We start from the raw sequence: 15,098 nt of genomic DNA on the forward strand, positions 1-15,098 counted from the left end.
CAAGAGTGAATGAAACACAGAGATGAAGTGAAGGAAGGAGTAAAACTCCAAGAATAGAAAAAGGAAGTTGTGGATTAAAAGAGAGGCTTAAAAAGAGAAAAGTAGAAGAGAAAAGAGACGAAGAGAGAAGTAACAAACTAGGTTAGTGAAAGTGAAACTGTTAACAGTTTTTAAGAAACTCTAATTAAGTTGTCGTCGTCGAACACCCTTTTAGCAGATCAGAGTGAAATCCTTGCATCATAGTTGCTGTCAGTGGTTCCTCCCAGCTCTGGGATCTGCTACTTACAACCACTTTGCTCTTAATTAGCTACAGAAGTCTTCAAACATCCCGACATGACGATGCATTCCTTTTCTGTGTTTATAAAATGAGAAATGTCTTGAAATGAAGAATACCCAGAGAGATGAGGACGTGAACGTGGTTCTAATGGGCACATTAAGTTCTCACAAAGTTTGAATGTTTAATTAGATAGAAATGCTCTTATTGGTTCTCACTCTGTGGAGTTTTATAAGATTGAAAGTGCTGTTGAAGTTCATTCACTATGTGATGATTAATCAGAAAAATGTATCTGATGAAAGTAAGTATCGTAAATATTCCTATTTAAGAATAAATAGTGTAGGAATTACTAGTTTCTTTGTACAACAAACATGTTATTATAATATTTATTGATATTTTCATTGTTATTTACAATTGCATTAAATAGTAATAGAATGGATCAGTCATAACCTACAAGAATTTGGTGCAAGTCTTCCTAAATTACTGCAGCATAATTAAGTGTTGTTGGGGACATATGCCAATAAAATTAGCTGTTTTACTGGCAAACTGCTATGTACTGTAATATATTCAACGTTATTGTTGTTGTTCTGGTAGTTTCCGGTGTCATGTGGAAAATAGGTGGAGTGTTCCTTTAAATGCTTGTCCGTAAGCGGGTTTCCACAACAAAAACATGCCTTTCTGGGAATGTTATTTGGATGTGGTTGCTGGGAACAGCAGAGGAAGTGATTCAAATTAATAAATTGCAGGCCTATTCAATTGGCAGACTGTGGGCTGAATCCGGCCATTTAATAACTTATAAATATGCAAAACATTTTGTTTTTTTAAATAATAATGATTTCTTCCAATGAGAGTTTATTCCCGTTCATCAACGTTACACTGTTGACGCTGTTACGGACTGATAAAAGCAACGTTATTGTGATTTTATTTAAATAACTTGCTAACAAAACACCAAGTTTACATTGTTAAATTATCAGAAAAACATAATTTTATTAGGAGGCTAATTAGCCCATTCATTAGTTATGTCTTGTTATGCATAGAAATACTTATTTTGTTAAAAAAGTTTTAACCCAGGCTGTTTAAGCAGAGGCAATTTAGGAGAGTCAAACTGAATTAAAAGAGATGTTAAACATTGTGTTTATTAGAAAGAACAACCTACTAAGATTAAAAAGGAAAAGCAAATATCCGGCCCCTTGGCACTACACTGTTTTTCAAATCTGGCCCTTCGAAAAAAAACAAATTTAATAGGCCTGGTAGATTGTTTCAATCCAAAAAAAAACACTTTTCCACTACAGACTCTGCCATGCTCTATTTTTGTTAATGATGACACATCACTTGGGGACTGACCTGAAACTCTTTATATTACTTAGAAAGGGTTTCGCCATAAAATGTAATAGTATACAACAAATCAGTACTCACTGTCTGATCCCAGCGCCAGGTCCTGCCTCGTCCCATGTGTGCCGTGTCCAGTTGAGCCGCTGCTGGCCGTGTGCAGCGACCAGCTCACACCTGACTGGGGATCAGCCGACCAGCCGCACAAGCTCTGCTCAAAGTCACAGACGGCCGACAGCGACGGAGTGGTGGCTGCCGGACGGGAAAGAAACACACACATTGTGAATAGAGAGCATCTGCTTTGACTAACAGTAAACACAACTAATTCGCAAGTCACCTTTTTTTTTTGTTTTTAGCACTTTCACAGTGCTTTTAGCACCATATCACATTTAAACTTTTGTTATTTCTCAGTTTCTTTTCATCCTTTTATGAGACTTAGTGTGATAATACCAGGCTCCTCTATATTTTGATGCTTTGAGAAGGATTCCCATTGTGTTTAGATGTTTTGGTAATAGTGCTTATCTAATATGACATCTCAATAAATCAGGCTGAATACAAATATTAGAGTAAAAGAGAGATTATGTGGAGAGAAAATGGGCTAGACAGAAGGATCAGTGGAGATGATAAAAGAAAGCAAACATAGACAGAAAATGGATAGAAAGAAAGTAGTACAGTTCAAAAGGAGAGACATGAGAGGAGAAAAAGAGCATAAATAAGAAAGCATGGGTAATGAAAAAATGACAATAAAGAATAGAGAAAGTAGAGCACTCTGTGTTCCTGATGCTGCATTCAGTTATGTATCAACAAAATACATCAACAAGGCCCTCCGAAAACTACATCTCTATACCGTTACCCCAGTAAGACTTCCTCCCTGATAGACCTCTAGCTGTGAAATCATATCATCAATATGTGTGTGTGTGTGTGTGAGGAGGTGAGATCCAGGCTGTGAGAGCTTATTTTCACTCAAGCAGAGCTTCCTGTGGGACTCTTGAATCTAACGGACTTCAAAGCCCAGAGGCCCCGTGGTGCACGATGACATCATGAGTTTGACCTTAAGAGCGTGAGTGTGTGTGGACGAGAGACAGAGGCTAAATTAACGCATGTGTACTTCGGCATGAGTGCGTGTGGAGATGCTGTATATGTGTGTGTGTGTGTGTGTGTGTGTGTGTGTGTGTGTGTGTGTGTGCTTACCGGGTCTCATTACAGCAGTGGTCTGTTCCACTCTGGGCAGGGTGGGGGTCGCCGTGTCAGGTACAGTGGTGGTTTCTGTCAACAGGAAAAAACAACAACTAGAGGTTAGAATAGAATCAGATGACATGGCAGAAGATATCACTACACAGTAAAATGTGCAAAAAATTGTGCGGGCTTTCATAACGAAGCCCAGTGTTTATTATATTCACTTTCGTCTACAACATCACCATCAGCTAACAGCATGTCAAGCTATCTAGCATGTTGCTATCACCGGCAGCATGCTGCTCAACACACCAACCAACTCTAAACAATCATCCCCAGCTACCAGGTTAGAATTCTAATGAGGAGTAACACATACAGTATATTACATCTACGGTGACCAGACGTCCCGGTTTGTCCTGGTTCAAGCTGGGTTTCCTGACAAATATCTGTAAAACACTGAATTGTCCTGCTTTCCACCACAATTAAAATGACAATATTGGTATTATACTTGTTTCCAGCGCTTACAGACGTTTATCATGTTCTCTCGCACTCATTATTACCTTACCCAATATAAAAACATAAACAATGCACCACATGTTTGAATCATAGATTATATATAAAGATGGACAACATGACAGCTCCCCAAAAGTGAAGCCAAAACATCTGGATCGCCCCCCTGGTGGCTGGCTGCAGTAAAGTCCTCCATGTTAGCTGATGGGACATGGGTCAAACTAAAAAGTCAAAGTACACGTCAAATACATTTTTCCCAAAGATGGTTTCTGTCATTTTAGGTCGTTCTTATCACGCTGATGTATGTTCAAGTGTTCATTTTTCTGATAAGTTTGGTTTTTATTAGTTATTTGATGCTATAAAAAAAAGGGGGTGAGACGTCAAAATATTAAGATGGCAGCTTTCGTATCCGAGATATTTTGGCTTCACTTCTGTACAGTGGGAGGAAGTGGAGACGCGTTGTTCATCTACATATACAGTCTATGGTCTGAATTCAACACTGATTTGTCCGTATGTGTGTCAACCAAACAATGTGTCGTCGTCAATGCTGTTGCTATGACGCTTACGTCTCTTTCTGACAGAACCTCTCAGTACGCTAACGGTTAGCTGACATGTCGAAGAAAAAGTCTGTCTTTTCTAAATAGCTCCTGGAGTCTTACACCTAAGGAGTACTTTATACTATATGGAGTACTTTATTCTATATTTAAAGCAAGCTTTGAGCTGAGCTGCTTTAATTATGTGTAACTTCCAATGCACTCAAACTGTCATACAGACGCACAATAACCAAGTCTAAGCTTTTAAATATTCACAATTTGCTCTACAGCTGCTCCACCACACACTGGAAAAATAATAATATTTTAACAGTGACGCGGCGATGTTTGAGCTAAGCAAGATTAAGATATTATACGGCAACTAGCGATGTTTGTACACACTTGGCTGCTGTTTCCCAGGCCTGTGTATTAAGGCTGACGTTTGTCATTATCAAGGTAGTGACAGAGTGAGCTGAGGCAGTGAGCTGAGACCGGGCCACGCCGCTCATTTTACCCACTGCAGGTTGGCACACACACACACACCCACAACACTATGATGATAGATGCTGCACTCATACTGACCTTGGTGCACAGCAGCATGCGACCAGTATATGATAGATCAAACAGAGGCACACACACACACGCACACGTCAGCAGTGGGGTATGTCAGCGTAACCCCAAGTCCTTCTGGTCTCAATAAGCAGTTTTCTACTGTTGGGTAAAGTTCCTTAAACGCTTTCACACACACACATACTGGTGTAAGTAAGTCTATATGTTGACGTCAGGGAACAGAAGATTGGCAGGCTTGTGTGGCACAAGGCTGAAGCCACAAACCTCTCGCCAAATTATTCTTAGAAATGACTTCTTTCTCTCTCATTTTCTGCCATTCGCTTCACAGTCTGTCTTTCATTTTTCTTTCCTCCCAACTACATCTGTCATTCAGCTCCGCACATCCCCTCCCTCCCATCTCTCTTCTCTCTTTCATTTGTCACAATAAATCTGACCACTTTCAGTTCTGCTGTGCAAAACCACCATCAACACCACAAAAAGCTCTTTCTACTCACACATACACAAACTCGATCTCTCTTTCGCTCTACCTCTCCGGCGAAGAAGCGAAACCCTATCTACTGTTGTTTCTGTTTCACCACAACCACAATTTTCTTCCCCATAACTCTCTCGCTCTCTGTCTGTCATCTCTCCTTCGGGCATATTTTGATTTCCACTTGTCCTCTGCTTCACAGATCTTTCTCTCTCTTTGTTAAGATTGCGTCTGTTTCTTTCGCTCTTTTTTCTTACGCTCTCTCAACCTCTCAGCGCTCCTCTCTCTCTCTCGGCTGTAACTCTGTCTCTGGTGTTATTTTACGTCGGTTCTAACCACCAGCGCAGTAAATCTGAGACCACTGTTGATTTACTGCTCGCTTGGTTGTTCTGGATGTTTCCACGACTGACTCCCTCGGTGATCTGCATGCATGTGTGTGTTGTTTAGTGTGAACTCTTCACCTTTGCTAATAGCTTGGAGTTCACTGCAGCTCTAATGTGTATTGTGTATGTGCATAACTTTATTGAGTTGTTAGCACAGTCTGCTCACAGTGAAAGTATGCAGGATTATTATGTAAGCCCAAACAGAGTGGCTTCATATCGCTAACCCAACACACACATACACACACACACATATTCATACGCAGAATTAGATATCAGCATTGGATAAGTAGCTCCCAGCTGCTGACATTAAGCTGTTTTAATTTGGTGCCCTTTACCACTGTAATTAGCCCCCCATATGGAGGAGAGAGGGAGGGATGGAGATGAGAGAGGGGAAAGAGACACATAGAGAGAGCGACATGGAGATGGGAACACAACCCTTTCAACCTCTCACCACCATTTTCCTAATTAGTGACCACACACCGCTCCTGTCAGCATCCCATTTCTAGCTCCATCTCCTCTCCACCCGTCTAATCCAATTTTGCTCCATGTCTGTCGTCTCCTCTCCCTGCCCTCATCCTCTCCATCATCTTCCTTCCCCCCTCTTATTCCTATCCATCAGGGCCCTTCTCTGTGGCTACTGTAAAGGTCAGTAAAATAATACATTAGTTTATAATTAAACTCATTTGTTACTGTAGTTATTATGCAACTAGTGCAGTGCCAGTTTGGCCGATTGCTTGGCCTTCAGTATTGCTGCTTGCAGCTATTTCAAGAATCGCTCTTCCAAAAAACTTCATGCCTGACACTGCACTTCCTTGGGTCCTCAGCAATACACCCGCCAAGTGTGAAAATGATCGAATGAACGGTTGTTGAGAAGGTCGAAGGACAAACATACATACAGACTCCATCGATTATAAACTTTTCAGCTTTTACATTTTTCAACTTCCTTTTACAAGTAAGTTTTCTTTTATCTGTTTGACTAACAGACTCTTGCAAGGCCGAAGTGTGTTTAGTCACTTGTGTGGGAAAAATGAGGATGAAAACGCAGCCACAGTCATGTTTTAAACATCAGGATTTAAACAGGGATGTAAAAGAAACACCAATCTTTACATCTGTATTCTGCAGGCAGGTCATCCGGAACACCGCTGAGTTACAGCAACCTGCCATGACTCTCCATCTCTTTCTCTATCTCACACACACACACCTTAAACTGAGAAATAGAAGGTGTTTGGTTCAGTTAACCGCACACACTTTACCACACACACACACACACACACACACACTGTCACAGGCCCAAGGGCTCATTGTAAAGCTGCTGACTGAGCAGGGCGAGGCGGAAACAGAGAGACGAAAAACTGTTCAATTATGGAAAGAGCTCTGGGTATAAATCTACCTCTGTCAGCCTAAATAATGACTACTGACACACAGTGTGTGTGTGTGTGTGTGTGTGTGTGTGTGTGAGGAAGAGAGAATGTCGTCCCTACTCGAATTCTTGGTGACATGGTGGGTGTGTGTGTGGTAGGGGTTTCCTTTACTTAATGACTACAGTATGTGATTGACTGACTGACTGAATGGCAGACGCACAGCTGGAAAAATGGCTTCTTTACAACAGGACCTCCACTTATAGTGAATGACTTTTAGTTATGTTGCCACTGGCTAACATGTCTGCTGTATGTATCTATTTAATGTCAGTAGAATTTCCTTTTAAAGAGTAATTTTCAAGCTGTATCCAGCAGCACCATATATAGCAGGATATACTTGCTAGAAACATTAATGCAGTTTTCATCCAAATGTGAGAAACAGTCATGTTTTTATCAGGGCTGTCAAAGGCAGACGCAATTTTGTTTTAGCACCACTAATTTCTTTAACGCGTTGACGCAACTTGCGATTTTTATGTAGTAGTGGGCTCAGTTTTAATGCTGGAGTGAAGATACTGGCATCATATGAAACTAATAAACTTAAGGAATCTATTCGTACCAACCATGTTATACTAGCTTGTTGTGAAGGAGGGGAAATAACGCTCCAAACTTACACTAAATTTTGGTGAGGAAAAACTGGTATGGCCATTTTCAAAGTGGTCCCTTGACCTCTGACCTCCAGATAGGTGAATGAAAATGGGTTCTATGGGTACCCACGAGTCTCCCCTTTACAGACATGCCCACTTTATGATAATCACATGCAGTTTGGGGCAAGTCATAGTCAAGTCAGCCCACTGACACACTGACAGCTGTTGTTGGGCTTGAGTTTGCCATGATATGATTTGAGCATATTTTTGTATGCTAAATGCAGTACCTGTGAGGGTTTCTGGACAATATTTGTCATTGTTTTGTGTTGTTAATTGATTTCCAATAATAAATATATACATACATTTGCATAAAGCAAGCATATTTGTCCACTCCCATGTTGATAAGAGTATTAAATACTTGACAAATCTTCCTTTAAGGTATATTTTTAACAGATAAAAAATGTGCAATGCAATGCAAGAAGTGTTTACATTTGGAAGGAAAATGAGTTCTTAGTGAAAGGAAACTTGGAAACTACAGTAGTATGCGAAATTTGAGTTATGGCACCACCAAGAATGAGGCTGTTAAATGTTAAAGCATGACATCAAATGAGACGCAATGGTGGAAAGCATGAAAATCTTTGCCAGTGATCTGAATGGCAAATCAGAAACTGTACTTAAAATCCAAAAGTGCAGGTTTGATTTATGTGTAGCTTAAAGTGCCGGACTGATTACGGCTCCCTCTTCTGTAGATGAGTGGGCGGGAAAATGAGTTCTTTACAGCAGGAAACTCTTTCGAGACTAAATGCCTAATTAGCCCATTGTACAGCAAGCTACCAATAATATCTGGTTTTACGGTAAGTGCTGCACTGGACCACAAGTTTTAATGCCGGGTAGACGGAGAAGGAGAACCCAGTAAATTGTATAGGTGGTATAAGACCGAGCACATGACTGTAGTTAAAAAGCCACCAATAATAGAGCTTACAGCAGAGCCGTGCGCTACACAGCTGAGACACTAGAAGCAAAGTAGCTCTTTATGTCAGGAGACTACAGACAGTGAATTGCTCATTAGTCCAATGTGCAACAAAGCACCACAAGGTATGAGACTGCAATTGTAGCCTTAAGTGTGAAGCTAAGTGCGACAACAACTGGGATGATAAAAAGAAGCTGCTGGCAATGAATGGCTAACTACATCTGTGAACAGTAGTCGGCTACAAAGGAAATGAGTTTAAGTGTGGCAAAAGCCATTAAGCTAAGTATGCCATTAACTGCTCTGGAGAAAAGAAAGACAGCTTTCTAGATCACCAAGCAGAAATACGTTAACAAGGATATGGTTTAAACAATTTCCAAGGCCCAATCAGTACTTTTTGGCCATATTAAATTACAGGTAGATCGACAGACTGTTTGTATATTTGTGTGTTTCTCTGATCATCAAATCAAATCTTTTGTATCTGCATAAACTTGAGATGTATCATCTCATTTTCAAGGGGGTACCAGACCCACTGAAAGGAACAGTGTGCAACAATTAGGGGGATCTATTGGCAGAAATTGAAAATAATATTACTAAGTATGTTCCTTTGGTGTATAATCACCTGAAAATAAGAGTCGCTGTGTTTTCGTTCAGACTGCTCTCATACACTGTTCGTATCTATACCTACGAAAAATAATGCACTGTAATTTCATGTATGTCCTACGAAATCAATTTCTGTGTAATTAATCATGAACCATGAAGTATGAAGAGCGGCAAAAGCCGTTTAGGGGGTGATCGGGTGGATGGGTGGGTCAAAAAACACCAGACTTTTGACCAGAAGTCAATGTTGATTTATTTGTCACGTAAGTTACGTACTTTAGTAACGCAACTTCCGGAGATATTTTAAGCCAAACCACAATCTTTTCCTAAACCTAACTAAGTAGCTTTCTTGCCTAAACCTAAGGAAGTTGTTTCCTGTGATGATGGAAGTTTATTTTGAAAAGACTGTGCATGTAATGTGCTGAAATTGACAAGTGTTGCTCGACAATCGTAGGAAAATTAACGAAAAAGGAGGAATACGTTTTTCGTAAGATATCATATGAACCGTAGTATGAGAATGAGCTATTTATATCTACATACGGAGTGGGAAGTTTCAGTTGGTTACAATCTGTAACCTCACCTAGATGCTGCCAGATCCTACACACTTCAACAACATTGAAAATATATGCCTATATTATCCCTGTGGTTTTAACCATCACAGAAGCTAACCAACATCAGAACATATTAATAACATAGAGATTTATTCTCTACTGCTGGTCTGTGTGGACTGTCAACCAAAATTTAAGAGGAGGTAACCGCATTAGATCTATGATCCTACAGTTGCATTTTTGCATAAGCTATTAAAACTCTAGCAAGGGACGGATAGATGGATGGATAAATAGATAGATGAGGAAATAGAGAAAAGGAGGCAGGCATATCTGGGAAATACTGCAAAGAAGTGGCGAGCCAAACCTAAATATTTGTCTTTGAAAAACACAAGCAGTTTTTTGCATGCAGACACGCATAAACACACATGCACCCACAAAGAACCAGTGCCCGATCCTGAGTGTTTCCATGTGTGATGTCTCAAGAAGGAAGAGAAAGAAGTGATAAACTGTACTGTCCTCCTGACGTGATTGTTTATGGTTTAAAATAACTTCAGAACTTCTTTGGGTGTGTGCTTGACTTTCAGGCACTCGACACTGGAACATCTTCTGGCACGTGTCCACCAAGCAGTCCAGTTCAGTTCAGTTCAGTTCGTTACACATTAGAACGGTTATTTTTGCGTTTCCATTAACAAAAGTTGTGGATGGCACCAATAGAACCAATCCATTCTTGGTACCACCTCAGTCGAGGTTCCAAGCGAGCTGAGTCGATACTAGAAGGTGGAGTTAAAACACTGCAGACCACTGATTGGTCAGAGAGAATCGTCAATAGCGACCGCAATCTTTAATTCACGCTACACAGATTTAAAAAAAAAAGGTAGGTTGCAAAACTACGCCGGACACTCTACATACGCTACGCTGTACAGTGTTTGGTTGCCATTGAAATAATTCAGCAAGTGCTGTCTCAAGCACCATCACTACGCCGATCACCTGAGAATCCCGCCTACATTGCATAAAGCAAAGGACCAAAAGTGAGTCGAGTCGAGCAGAGCTGTACAATGCAGTGGAAACATGGCTTTTGTCTGTATGTCCTATTGTGTTTGTTGGAAGTCAGGAACAGTGCTGCCGAGCTTGAAACCCCAGCGCTTTGTCCTCGACAACCACATGAGAACATACTGTTGGTGTCCTGGGAAAACTCCAAACAGGAACTAAGATTTTAAAAACGGTTTCCATTTGTACAGCTATGTGTTTGGAAACCGTTCAGTTCTAGATCTGTGGTTTGGCTCGACTCTGGGGTCGTGAAACATTTACTGTTTGTGGGAGAATTTTAGCTTTCAAAGACGATAAAGCAAAGACAGCGCTGGCAACAGGTTTGTTTTGACTTGAATTTGAAAGGATGTGACAGGTGAGGGATAAAATAAAAGTAGGTGGGTTTGTAGAAACAGTGTGGGAAGAACGAGAGCAGGAAGAAGAGAGGAAAACAAATCCATGAGTGTAATGAGGTCAGGGGGAGAAGGGTAGGTGAAGACATAGGAGAGGTGGAGTGTGTGTGGTGGTGGTGGTGGTGGGGTTGTTACAGGAGCCTTGGCAGAAGACGTGATTAAATTCTTCTGATGGGGAGGGAGTCAAAGGGGCGGAGACGGAGTGCAGAAGCCACAAACATTTGCACACTTTACCTCCCTCTCTAACATTATTTTCCATTTTAGCCAATGTGTTTATATGTGTTGATATAAACGAGGAGGGTCACATCTGTGACTTTATGAACTGAAATAATGGAATCAGTTGCAGGCTTTACATTTATTTATTCATTTTTTTAATCTATGCTCTTCCCATAGAGCATGCATGTTAACATTCTGCAAAAGTAATACACAACAGTGGGATGGGCAACACGTATACTGTATACTATAACAGTGCATATGTAATCAACCCTCACCCGCAATTGGGCGTGGTTTTAGTGCCTTCAGTGGACACACCACCAGCGTTTCACAACGTTTTTTTAACATGTTTTCACAATTTTTAAAACTAATTTTATATACTTTGACAATTTTTTTAATCATTCACATTTGGCTGGGAGGTTAATAACACATTTTTCTGTGGTGTGACAAACTCAAAACACATTTATTTTTTATTTATTTATCTTTACCCAGACTTTTTCTACCCATTGCTTGCCCTTTGAATAGCATTACAAGTATAAACCTATTTGCTTGGATGTATAATCCCATAACTAAAATGCCTCCCATTTATAGTACAGCATACTTCAGAGAAAAAAGATGAATGTATTCAATACTTTTAAAAAAATATTTTGCAATTTGACTGTTGTTATTACTGGTAAATGTAGTGTTTTTATAAATCACACGACTATAATCTCTGAGACAAGACAGGAGAAGGAGGAGCAGAGGAGCAGGAGGAGCAGGAGGAATGGGTGTAAGTGAGGACACATCCCACTGATCACATGAACGTATCTGGACTGGAGCCACGGCTCACATGTGAAAGCGATCAGCAATGTTGGACACACACACACAGACACACACACACACACATACAGACACATACAGACACACACACAAACACACACTTGGCTAAACCTGAACGACTGGCTGGAAACCTGGAACAGCGGAACACCTCCAGAATGTTCGAGAATAAGACGTCTAAACAACGTTCCCTCCTGGGTGCTGCTGTAGTTAAGAACGTGTGTGTGTGTTTTCCAGATCCAACATCATCAACACGTGAAAGGCAGACACAGTGAAAGTTCCTGGCTATAATTCGCTCTGCATATTACAACTTAAGTTATAAACTCACTGCTATTTTAACCTTCCTACATGAGAATTTGACCCAGTACTTTTCCAACAACATCCATAAAAATCTACATTCCCACAGGGATTTGTCACGTACAACGTTCTCTTCTCCAGGCCTGGCTGCTGTCTGTTTTGTTGAGGTATTTCCCCAGGACATCCAGAGATTCAAACTGACACACTGCCAGTCACTGGGCACAACTTCACAACCCAAATCTTCTAGTGAAAAATGACTGAAACAAGCCATCAGGCAGGCAGTTCTCAAACACCGTTCGTAGCTACACCTACGAAAAGTAAATGCACTGTAATACATATTCATCCCACCCTACGAAATCAATTTGTATGTAATCCACGTAATTGTGAACCAGGAAGTATAAAGAGTGGCGAACACCGTGGAGAGGGGAGGTCGGGGTGGATCAAGAAACACCGGACTTTCACCCAGGAGACCGGCGTTCGTGACCCATCCAATCCCGGAACTTTTCAGAACCGAGAGGTCATGACAGTTAATTTGTAACATTTTGGTTGCCTAAAAATGTCTTATTCAGCGTTTAGTTGTGTTCAGCTCCATCCTCTCATGTCACTTCTGGTTGCAAAAATGCAGAACTCAAGGCTTCAAAACGGCAGTCCACAAACCAATGGGTTGATGATGCGGTTCTTATACACTTCTTATATACAGTCTAGGAGTCTACCAAATGTAGCACCCCTATTGGGCTGATCATTGTGATGTTGTTGGAGGTATGAATCTGCATTTTGTGACAAGGGAGGATCCAAATAGCAACAATGGCAGCAGATGAATGAAACCACTCTGACACCGGACACAAAGCCGCTCTCTCTCTCTCTCTGTCTGTGTATTTCAGTGTCTCTCTGTTATTTACCCCCAGTGCCCCACCCATGACACTGCAGTTTACAATGGAGATGAAAACCAAAGCTTGTATTTACACAACTACCAACAAACCTTTGTCTTTTTGCCAAACAGGTGGTGTGTGTGTGTATGTGTGTACATATGTGCCTGCCTGCCAACAACTAGGTGTGGAGTGAAAGAGATGAGAGCATAGCAGATGTTCTGATAGCTCAGTCATTTAAAACATGAACAAAACTGGCAGCTTAGCAGCTTCCAGCTCACATCCAATAGTTGGGGGTTACAGGACCTAAATTACATGTTGCCTCCGTACCTAGCGTGAATGATCAGAATGAGTCCTGCAATAATATTCTGGCTTTTGTTTCCGTTTTTTTGCACATCACATAATGACATGCTAAACTACATCATTGTCTGCCCCCCCTAAGGACCCCGAATCCGTAATTTCGGATTTCTTCATTGTAATTGGGTGCTGACTGAGATTGTCTCTCCCCGTGTGAGGAAATTGTTTTACAGCCCTGAAGCCAGGTCAATGCGCTTCGTTTTAAATACGAAAACAATACAGGGGCAGTGATGGAAAAGCAATTTCTTTGTGAGTTTGTTAAAGCTGATGTTTAGAGGATATGAGGTTTGTGATTGGCCTCGTATCAGATTGGCTTCGTCTCTACTTTTGAACAATGAACACTAGTCTGTTAAGCAAAACAGCATGCTGTCTCTACACACACATATATACAGTACACAATATACTTTTGGAAATCGTAAATGAGAGGATGCTTGTGTTCTTATTTCCAGTAAATGATGTATGACGGTAGATTGCCAATTTGGAGCGGTAAATATGAGTGTAAATTATATGATGTCAAACACTTTAAACAGGTCCAGGTTTGTTATTTATGTCAGGGAAGAGAGGGCTGAAACAAACTACTGAATAATGGAAAGGCCACTCTGATTGCTGCATCTACTGCAGACTGGCCTGTGTGTGTGTTTGTGAGTGTGTCGGTGAACATGTGATAGCCTTACACTGATATTTTATTTATTCATTAATTCACTCCTTCACATTCCGAGCAGCACTGAGACAGGCGGGGTTGTGGCTCGACGCGTACGCTGAAGGGAACTCCTACAATTCTGTTTTTTAAAAGGGAGGAAGGGCGAACCTAATATGGGTATCAGGTTTGGTGAAAAGAAAAAATCAGTGCTTGAATCATTTTGAATGCTGCCTGTTTAGATAAATGGAAAGTATTACAGTAGATAGAGGAAGGAAGACGACGTTGCAGGATTTCTCCTCATAGAACGGAGATGGAAAGGTGCTGTTAGACCTTTTCCTGTATGACTTTATATCTTACTTCCTATGTGTAGCCGTGTGTGTGTGGAGGAGAGGACCACTAGAGTTGAATGTGTGCGTTTTTTGTGTGCTTGTGACTTATGTGTAAACAGCTGGGTTCAGTGGACTGAAGCTGATGCACTCTGTTGAATATTTTATCTCCCGGTACAACTTGCAAGCACACACACACACACACACACACACACTCACACTCACACACAACACACACAAGCGAGAAGAGAAACAAAGCCTATTTTGTCTTCATTCAGATGTGTTTTTCTGTTTTTATTGTTTTCATGTAAATGATTGCGGCTGAACGATTGGTGAGATCATGTGCTGTTCAGTGTTATCATCCTAACGTCACTGAGCGTGGAGACAATTAAAAACCAGACAAAGTGAAATTTCACTAAATCAACTCGCTCTAAGCCACTAAGATGCAACGTTATCTTTGTGTGTGATTGTCTGCGGCGTTTAGGGACGGCAGCAGGAGCAGTTTGCCGTGGTGTAAAGTGGGACTGAACTGCACGGATTACATCCAGAAGGCAAACATCTGGCGTGCAGACAGAGACAGACAGACCGGCAGACAATCACTGAACCTGCAATAGCCGAGAGGTTGATCCGCGCTGTGATCGCTGGAGATGATGGCTGCAGATATGATGTGCATGATGTCATTAGGCAGCAATAACAAGCGATGTCTATGGGCAGGATGAAACATGGCCGGTGCAATCACAGAGGTCGCAGTCAGCGTGATTGGACATTTAGGACGCATTTATCTCCATT

The 15,098-nt window shown here is 41.1% G+C and overlaps 1 protein-coding gene across 2 annotated transcripts in view; it reads right to left on the minus strand.

Moving 5' to 3' along the window:
• The window catches only part of nrp2b (neuropilin 2b), a 119,098-nt gene that overhangs the window by 28,203 nt on the left and 75,797 nt on the right, over window positions 1-15,098 (minus strand). For both annotated transcript variants that reach the window (XM_037788973.1, XM_037788974.1), the window contains exons 12-13: window positions 2,795-2,869; window positions 1,691-1,855 (exon numbers count right to left, since the gene is read on the minus strand). In XM_037788973.1, coding sequence (XP_037644901.1) covers window positions 1,691-1,855; window positions 2,795-2,869 — 240 coding nt within the window. The remainder of the gene's footprint in view (window positions 1-1,690; window positions 1,856-2,794; window positions 2,870-15,098) is intronic.

The sequence above is a fragment of the Sebastes umbrosus genome, chromosome 13 (assembly GCF_015220745.1).
Source record: "Sebastes umbrosus isolate fSebUmb1 chromosome 13, fSebUmb1.pri, whole genome shotgun sequence".
Taxonomy (NCBI): Eukaryota; Metazoa; Chordata; class Actinopteri; order Perciformes; family Sebastidae; genus Sebastes; species Sebastes umbrosus.